The following is a 9,798-nucleotide window of genomic DNA, read 5'->3' on the forward strand; positions in this document are numbered from 1 at the left end:
CAAATAGAACTGCTCAATGATGTTTGACCACCATATTCCAAATAGGATTGCCCCTAATAATAGGATACTAATGAGCAAAAAATATATATAAAACCCATATAATAAAAATATATAACAATTCATACTATTAATGTTATAGATAATTTACTAAGTTACTTTTTAAATTGTATATAGTGAATAAAGAAATATTTTTTTAAAAAATAGAAAAGTATAATTAGTAATAGATGAAAATTCATGCTACTTTCTTTCAACCAATTGAATTTTATGGTACCTTTTTTTTTTAAACAAATTAGATATCTCAATCCATATGTGCCAAATAAGAAATTTGTGAATAATTAGGCAGGACTTACAATTTTTTATTAAAAATGTCAAGCTAACATTTGTCAAATATAAAATGAAAAATAAAAATTGAAGAACATTAAAAAAATTAAATAAGTATAATAAAAAGCATAAAATATAAAAAATTTAATCAATTTTAAATTGGTTTGGAAATTATATGATTGATTAAAAAATTATTCTAAGTATTTTTTTTATTATATGGTTTTGGAGTTAATAAGTCACGAATTTTAAATTTTCAAATAGCACACATAAATATTGAAATTTAATTATATTTAGTACAAATAATTAAATATATAAGATCTTATCGAACTCCATCCAAATTTAAACACTTAAAATTCTAATCACAATATTTCAAAATTATATAAAAATAAGTTGACATCATATGAGATGTACAATTAGGAGCTCATAATAATATTTAAGTGAGTGAATTTGAATCTCACATATTCAAATTGTATTACTAACCGTACTCACTTTCAAATCAATAGCCAAACTTAACTCCTGAAGCACATAATTTAAAAGGGGTACTCAAAATATATAATCATGGATAATTTTTTTTTCAAAAATATATCTAAATAAAATATATCTTAATTTTTTATAGTCTTTTCTTTTTTTATTTTTATTTTTGCATTAATTTATTAATTTGAATTATATCTTTATTAACTTACTTTAATTTATGATTCATTTCATCCATTGATATGATGAGAAGAGAAAATTTACCTTTTGTTTGGATTAGAAAAAAGGCTGAGAGAAAAGAGAGATAAAAAGAATGAAAAGAAGAGAAAATTGAGAAGAAAATATTATCTCTTATGGTGTTTGGATAAAAAAAATATAAAGAAAATAAAATGAATGAGTATTACAATGATTGCAATTATTTATTTCAAAATATAGTATATTTCATATAATTTTCTTTATAAAAATAAATTGAAGGAAAAATTATACCAAAATCAACCTCTTCAAAATAATTTATAAACAAATTATTTATTTAAAATATATTTTCATATTATTATATTTTAAAATCAAATAATTTAATGAAAATATATTATTTTTCTATTTAAAAAATAAAAAGAAAATAATTTATTAATTAAAGTTAAATACAATACCACTTAAGGTTATTTTGATTTCAATATATATTAAAAAAAAGTCCAATACAATATCCTAAAATAAAAAATTATAAAATCATCAAAAGTGAAATTCAAAAGAAAAAGTAGAAAAGGGAAACAAAAATAAAATTAATTATCAGTTGCTTTGCCTAATCTAATTGTTAGCATGAAATAAATTATATATATCAAAGAAATTGAAGAAAATGAAGAGACTTACTAATAAAAAGACGTGAAAATTTTAGAAGATAAATAGGCATGATGATAAATCTTATACGATTGGCAAAAAATTCTATACAAGTTGAATTGTTTAATGAAGTTTACTCAGCCATATTTTAAAGATGAATTATTCAAATCATGATATGCTAGTCACACCTTATAGGAATATATAAACTATTTCTATCCTGCAACAAAACAAAACAAATATCAATGAAATGAATAACCCAAACAAAACAAAATAGAAAATGATTAATTCTCATATAAATTATTGAAGAGACAAAAAATAATAATGAGGCCTATGAATATACAATGGCCTCAGAAATAAATGAAATACAACAACAAAAACTAGAATTGATGAATGAACATGTATCTAGTCTGCTCTATTTATAATCAGTATCAAGGCTAATGTTGGAAGGAATTTTAAATTTGAACTTTCAATCAAATAAAATTTAAATTAAATTAAAATCCAAACAAAATAATTAATCAACAACTGAAGCAATGATTATCATTAATATTAACATATATAAATTAAAATTGAAATTCAAGCTGTCAATTTATAATCTCAATATAGTTTAAATTTAAACTTAAATTTGAATATATTTTATAATAGTTTTCTTTTTAAATTAGTAGATTTCTTATTATCCATTATTTAATTATATAATGATATAATAATATGATCAAAAATATATTTTTGTTTAGATTATATACTTCAAAAAATATATTGTTACTAAAAAATAATAGAATAAAAACATATCAAGAGCTAATAGGTTGTTCTTAAATTTTGGTCATCTGAATTTTTTTTCGCACCTTAATTTTCTATCAAAAACATTTAATATTGAAATAATTTTTTACTACAGCAAAAAAATAGAGACAAATTTCAAAGAACCAAGAATGAACATTATAAAAAAAATAGAGTTAATAGACCATTCTTAAAATTCGTTCATTTTATTTTTTGTCCATGTTAATTTTTGATTAAAATTTTTAATATTAAATATATAAAAATGTTGATTTGAATTTCAAACAAATAGACCTTACATTTTTAATTCTAACCGACACATTCATAATTTATTATAAAATAGATATTAATTTTTCTAGACAAATTTTTTAATTTAAAGAATTTTATTTAACAGGAATAATTTAACTGCATATATAATGTGTTTTACTTCAATATTTTTTTAATCATGTTTCTTTTTAATACATTTGCAATCAAAACAGATAGATCTAGCTAAAGAAAAATGTTAAATAGATTTTACGGAAGATTTCAAAAATAATATGCATATTTGAAGCTTAATTGTAGGAAATTATTAGGATAGATAAAAAATTTTAAACACAAGTTCTTTTATATATATATATATATATATATTTTCATATTAATTTAGATTCAAATAGATAGATATTTGAAAAAAAAAACTCCACATACATGGCAAATCACTTTTAATAAAATATAATTTTAGAATTGTATGAAAAATAAAAAATAATAATTTTCAGCATATCTTTAGGGTGGATGAAAACTTTAAATAGATAGATATTAATTTGAATCTAAATAATTTTTGTATACATTTAAAAATTAATAATTTACCCTGCATCTAACTCCAAACCTAAATAATATATTTTGTATATATTAAAAAATAATAAATAATTTTGAATCTAACTTCAAACCTGACTTTGGAGCACAAAATCACAAGAAAACCATCCCAAAGCATAGAATTATAACAAACCTGAAAATAGACACGTGGCATTTTGTCATAACCTTTAACCTTACTTTTATATATAATGATTTTAGACGGCCCAAATATTCAAATTTTATTTTTAAAATTATTTTTAATTAAATTTTTTACTTTAAAATTAATTATTTTATTTTATAAAAAATATAAAATATATTTTTTAATAATTAAACTATGTATGAAACTCAGATATATGATATTTTAGTGTAAAATAACTTAAAACTTAAATAATCAATTAATATTTATTACACTTTATATGGTTTTAAAAGTAAAAATTTTTATTTGGGTATTCGGGTCAGCTCGAATAGGCTGAACAAAAAAAATTATCTTTCTTTCAAGCCTCATCTTAATTTTTTACAGGTGAGTTAGAGCTAACCTCTCAGACTTGACTTAAATTTTCAACTCTATCAACAGTCATGTGCAACATCAACTAGTAAAATAAGATAAAGAAAACTATTAGGAATTGTGTCTAGGGAAAGAGACTTGCCTTTCAAAATAATATTGTAAATTAAAATTAAAATTTAAAAAGGAATAAATTGACTCACTGGCCAAAAAAATTTGTACCAAGAAAATATATGTCAAATTTTTAAAAATTTAGAAGTATAGTCCTTTGACATTACATTAATATACAATATGTTTATTGTTGATATATAAATGGTTTATCTTTTAAAATTCAAAAATTTAAAAATAATTTATTATTAATATACAATAATATATTATTAATAAATATAATAAATTAATTATAATACAAAATATAATAAATATCAGAATATTTGTTTGGTTTTTTCCTATGACATTGACTCTACTAACAAAAAGCCCTTAAAAAAGATTTTAACTCTTTCATCCAAATCGCTGCCCTCCAGGTTGGGCCTTTGATGAATTAGGACCACTAGAAACTTGCAGTCCAACTCCACATTGCACCTAACCCCAAGTCGTGATTACGTACTATCCACCAACGGGAGTTGATTCGAGTGGTAAGTGACTCGGTTCCGCTTAAACAAGATCTTGAGTTCGAGTCTTGTGTATGCAAAAAATTCTCACTGGGAGACTCACCCACCATGCCAGGTGCGCGACGTGGGTTAGATTCGGATATAGTCGAGGCAAAGCTTCAGTGAACCGGGTGGGCTACCAAAAAGATTACACACTACCTTGAATATAATTACATTGACCATTTCGCCCGCATCATCAAGAAGAATGAATTCAATCCCATTGTGCATATTTAATTACTCCCTCCCAATATTATTATAGGACATTTTTAATAATTTTATGTTTTTTAAAAAATTTATTTTTTTATACTAAAGTATTGTTTTAATATTTTAATTGTATATAAGGTTTTAATTTAGTTTTTTAATTTTATAAAGTAATTTTTCAGTCTCTTAACATCATTAATTTCAGATAATTATTTTTATATCAATTATTATTATTTCAAAAAGAATTAAATTTAATATGTCAATATTTAAAAATATTTTACAAATATTTAAAAGTTCAATGTAAAAATATTTTGTGATGAAATTAACGGTCTTAAGATTAAAGAACTGAAAATATACCTTATAAAATTAAGGAGTCAAAATTAAATTTTGTTGAAATTAAAATATTAAAGACATACTTTAATCTTTTTTTATATCATAAAAATGATATATCCTTTTATTTTTATTTTTTACTTTAAATAATAATACAACAACATTAAATACTTTTACACTAATTAAAAAAGAATAAAATTAGAAAAAGTAGTTTAATTATTATAAAATATCCTACAATTAGATCAAAAATTATTTATAAAAGATATTTTATAAATAGAATCAGAGAGAGAGAGTATTAACTAATTACCATTCTTAAGATTTTCATGTTCCAAGATCTCTCTTTTTTCAAATGGCTAGCAAGACATATTTGTTATAATTGTTTTGTTATCTACAACCGAAAATATATAAACAATACATAGATTGGGATTCGATAAGTGTAGATATTGAGTAATGTAAGCCATTTAAATTCATATAATTAGTTTAAATAAATTCACCCATTTTATTTATTAATTTTAAGTGAGTATGAATTTAGAATTATTGATATGAATTTGAATGCCACATGCCTATATCCAAATCTTTCACAATACATACATTAATGAATAATTTGAACATCCATCGTACAAACAAAACATTCCTAAGACAAAGAGTAATAATAATTATAAAACAATTAAATGCTGTCTAGTTACTGTTTTCTTCACCCGGCCGTCCACGAAACACATCGTAGCTCGCCGACCGTCGCGTTCCTCTGTGATTCACGAACCTGAGATTCTGCCTCTCCAAGTCCTTCCTTCCGAACTCACCCCATCCCACAGAGTGACCCGTTGAATGACACCTCACCAAACTTCTTCTCCTGTCTCCTGAATTAAGCTCCGTAGATCTACTCGTAGAACCTTTATAATCGAACTCGTGGTGTGCATTTGTGACCTCACAGGGAATTTCTATCACGACGTCGTTTTCACGTCGGTGATTCTCTTCCGCCGCCGCCGGCTTCAGCTTCATGCGACAAACTGGGCAAGTCACGTGGGAGGCCAACCAGGCGTCGATGCATTCAGAGTGAAACACGTGGTTACATGTCGGAAGCAATCGGAGCTTATCTTGGTGATTGAACTCGCTCAAGCACACGGCACACTCCGGCGAGGCACTACCAAGTTTAAGTTGTTTCACGGCGGAACATGGAAGGATGGGGAAGGTGGCGAGTACATTTGGATGGATACCTTGAAGCCTACTTGAGTAAAAATTGCCGGTAGTGCCGCTCCGGCTACGACGGTACATACCGGAGCAGTGGCGAAGGTAGATGGAGAAGCAGCCGACGAACAAGAAGACGAAGACGATGGCTACGACGGTGGGATCCAATAATGGGACCCGTTTATCCGAGTGGGCATGGACGGCCGATGATAGAAGGAAGAAGACGACGACGTGTGGGAGTAGTGTAATTCTCTTGGTCATTTGGATTGAGTTAATCGGAAACCCAGTGAAATAATGGATAGTGAAAGTGATTAGTGAGAGAGTCTATATTATATATGATATACATGCGAACAATAAGATCGAGAAAGACCCAAACCAGAATACAGATCAGAATATTCTGGTAGTTGAGTGTTGCAATCATTCAAAACAATTTGCATGATCAAGTAAAATGATACATATATACATGTACATATACATATATGTATATATATATATTTATATATATTATTGAACTGGTGTTGACTTGCGTTGGAGATCCTTAGCTATTCGAACAAAAACCAAAAGCGGAACACTGGTTTTAAGAGAAGCCTCTGGTTTTGTTAATTATAATAGTTTGACCAAATCAAATAGTCAATGCATGTCAGCATATAGATGAGAAAATATAAAATATTTGGAGAAGAATTATCCTTGATCTCCTTATTACGTTCCGGATTTCAAATTCTCGGAGAGATCATCTAAATAAGTATAGCTCTCATCAAATCCTTGATCGAGTTCTAAGAGTGATCAGCTGAGTAATTACCTAGGAAAGATGATTCAAAAAGTTGATGGTCTATTCATTCTTAGAATTAAAGTCTAATTTTATTTATGTATTTATTTTTCAGGAGTATGGGATACTTTATACTTTTAAGTAGAGCAATTTTTTCCTGAAATATCTTTTTGAAGTCTAAAAACACTTTTTTGTTAGAAGGTTGTTAAGTTTTTCATTTTCTACTAATGTGGATATATGTGAGGCTCATGTATAGTGATAAATAAGATTTTAACCATCTTTTTTTTTTGTGTTAATTTAATCTTGAACTCTTTTTTTCAGAAGCATTGGGTACCCTAAATTTTTTTTTAAAAGCACTGAGTATCTTAAAGTCTTTTTAAAATAAAAATTTAATAAATATTTCCAAACTATTAAATATTTTCATATTGAATAATTTAAATATTATTATTTATAAATAATCATTCAAAATTTATAAATTACTATTTAAATATTAACAACTCAAACTAACATTTTATAAATTTATAGATAATTTCTTAATTTTTTATATATCGATCTTTTCTTTAAAATAGTGCCCACTGCACAAATTGTTATACTTTTTGTGCGTGTCAGAACTTATTTATATTTTTAAAATTGGTTAAGTTCTTTAAATTTTTAGATCATTTTCTATAACTTTTTTGTCAAGTGTTATCTTCCTCCAAAATATTGTACTACTCAAATTTAATATTCTCTATATATTATGATGTTAGAAATAAAATCAGAAACATGATAAATTAGGACCAACAACATTGGAACAAAAATGTTAATTTAAAGGATATTGCTTATTTCATTAATGTACTATAAAAAAAGTTACTTAACAAAAGAAAAATGGAGAGATGAGAAGAAAAAATTCCTTCTTTATTTTGAAAGTTTATCCCATTCATTTTTAATACAAAATTATAAAATATAAAAAATATTAAAATATTAAATTGAAAGGTGTAATGTTTAAAATAAAATACTTAATATTTTAATAATATCATTAAATTTTATTTTAACAAGACTTCATGGTGCCCAGCGATCTTAGAAAGAAAGTTCAGGGATAAATTAATATTAAAGGACATGATCAAAGTCTTATATGTTATTGTGCGTGAGTCCCATACATTTGCTACATCAATAAAAGTGAAAAACTTAACAATTGACTAACGGAAGGTGTATTTTTCTCCTTAAAAAATAATCCAAAGGTAAAATTGCTTCAGTTAAGATTATAAAGTATCTAGCACTTCTAAAAAATAAATAAAGAAATAAAATTGGACTTCAACACTCATTTCTAAATTACGGGATTTTAAATTCAAGTCTCATGTAATGGCCAAAAAAAAAAAAAACTTCAAGTCTTTCGTATGGACAAAATTGCGAACGAGAGATGTTTACATCCTTGTGATCTAACGTCATCACTCTTTCAGAAATAACATATAAAAAAATAACATTTGCCTCATAGGATTTATTTGTAATTCTAAAAAATTAGTTCATATAAATTTTTATATGATACTCATTTGCAATTTTATTTTTTTAAAAATTTTTGAAATTATTTTTTATAATTTTTTTGCTTCAACTAACCGTAAAATTAACTTTCTGTTAATGCTAAGGGAAAATTACACTTTTTTTTATCAACAGTTAAAGAAAAATATTATACAAAATATAAGTGTAGAGTTTCAGACACTCATAAATGAACTTATAATTTAAGAGTAAAATTACCCTTTAACTCATTAGTTAATTAAAACCAGTTAACTTTTTGTAAAAAAAAAAAAAAAAACAAAACATTTGTTTGTGCATATGTAATACGACTTAAAGCTTGGCTATCAACCAACACGCCAATATCTTCTTTGCTATTTAGAAGGATTTGAGAAGTTCCTAATTCTTATTTTTAAAAATAATTAATTATGTCAACTTTACTTTTACCCATAATTTTTAAAAAATATTTTAAACATGTTAGACAATTCAAATTAATTTAACAATAATCAAATTTTATTCAAAATGACAGTTGCCATCACCAGAGGCCATTCCCTACATTAATAATCTGCTGCTTGCATCCTTTTTTGTAGTTTCTTTTAATTTTAAGTTTATTGTAATTTATCTCTTAACAAATTAAATGTGTAGTCTAATCTTTTTCTTATATTCTCTGGCAATTTAAATAAGTAAGGACGCTAATTTAAATTGAATTAAAGGGTAAAAGTGTTCTAAAACTTTTTTATGAGGTTTTCTGGTATTTTAAATTTTTTTAATCTCAAAATTTTTAAAAAGAATACAGCTTTATCCTGCTTCAATATTGACCATTAATTGAGAAGCCTCATCTTCGATGCTTATCACAAAATAAAAATTATAAAACAATTTTAATAAATTTTTTATTTTCAATTTAATCCAAATTAATTTAAATTATTTAGTACATATTTAGATAGTCAATATATAATAATTATAAAAATTTTAATATTAAATTAGATCATTCAAATTAAATTTAAACTAGATTAAAAATAAAGAAATATTAAACTTATTTTATAATTTTTATAAATTTTTATTTTAATAAATATAAAAAATAATATTTTAAATGTGGATCAAACGTGAAGTTAGGTTGATTATCAGGTGAGTATTTTTAATATATATATATATATATATATTTTTAAAGGACAGATCCATGTCATGACCAAGCCACTCTGAAGACTACACTCCATAACACCCTTCTCATGTTCTGCATCTTGGTCCACGAACCTTGACCACTCAATCCATTCATCACCCATATGTCAATCAACATGTTCAGACCCAAAACAGAACAGCAAATCAAAGAGATGAGGCAAAGAGTTGTTTCTGGGTTGGGATTTAATTCTAGAAATACCTTGAAGAATAAAAATGATTGATTCTGGATCCATCGTTACTGAATATTATAATGAAGGTCTTGAAGCGAGCATTTAACAATCTTACCC

General features: G+C 25.0%; 1 protein-coding gene across 1 annotated transcript; it reads right to left on the reverse strand.

The window, feature by feature from the left end:
- Positions 1 to 5,577: 5,577 nt before the first annotated feature.
- Positions 5,578 to 6,345, reverse strand: LOC129287042 (RING-H2 finger protein ATL32-like). The gene has a single exon (XM_054923223.1). The coding sequence runs from the start codon at positions 6,343 to 6,345 to the stop codon at positions 5,578 to 5,580; it is 768 nt and encodes a 255-aa protein (XP_054779198.1).
- Positions 6,346 to 9,798: the final 3,453 nt, after the last annotated feature.

This window comes from Prosopis cineraria, unplaced genomic scaffold (assembly GCF_029017545.1).
Source record: "Prosopis cineraria cultivar Desert tree isolate PC_DT_omini unplaced genomic scaffold, ASM2901754v1 PC1, whole genome shotgun sequence".
Classification (NCBI taxonomy): Eukaryota; Viridiplantae; Streptophyta; class Magnoliopsida; order Fabales; family Fabaceae; genus Prosopis; species Prosopis cineraria.

What these genes read in the sequence shown, in the direction of transcription:
- LOC129287042 (XM_054923223.1), bottom strand. Translation starts at nt 6,345, where the DNA reads ATGACCAAGAGAATTACACTACTCCCACACGTCGTCGTCTTCTTCCTT.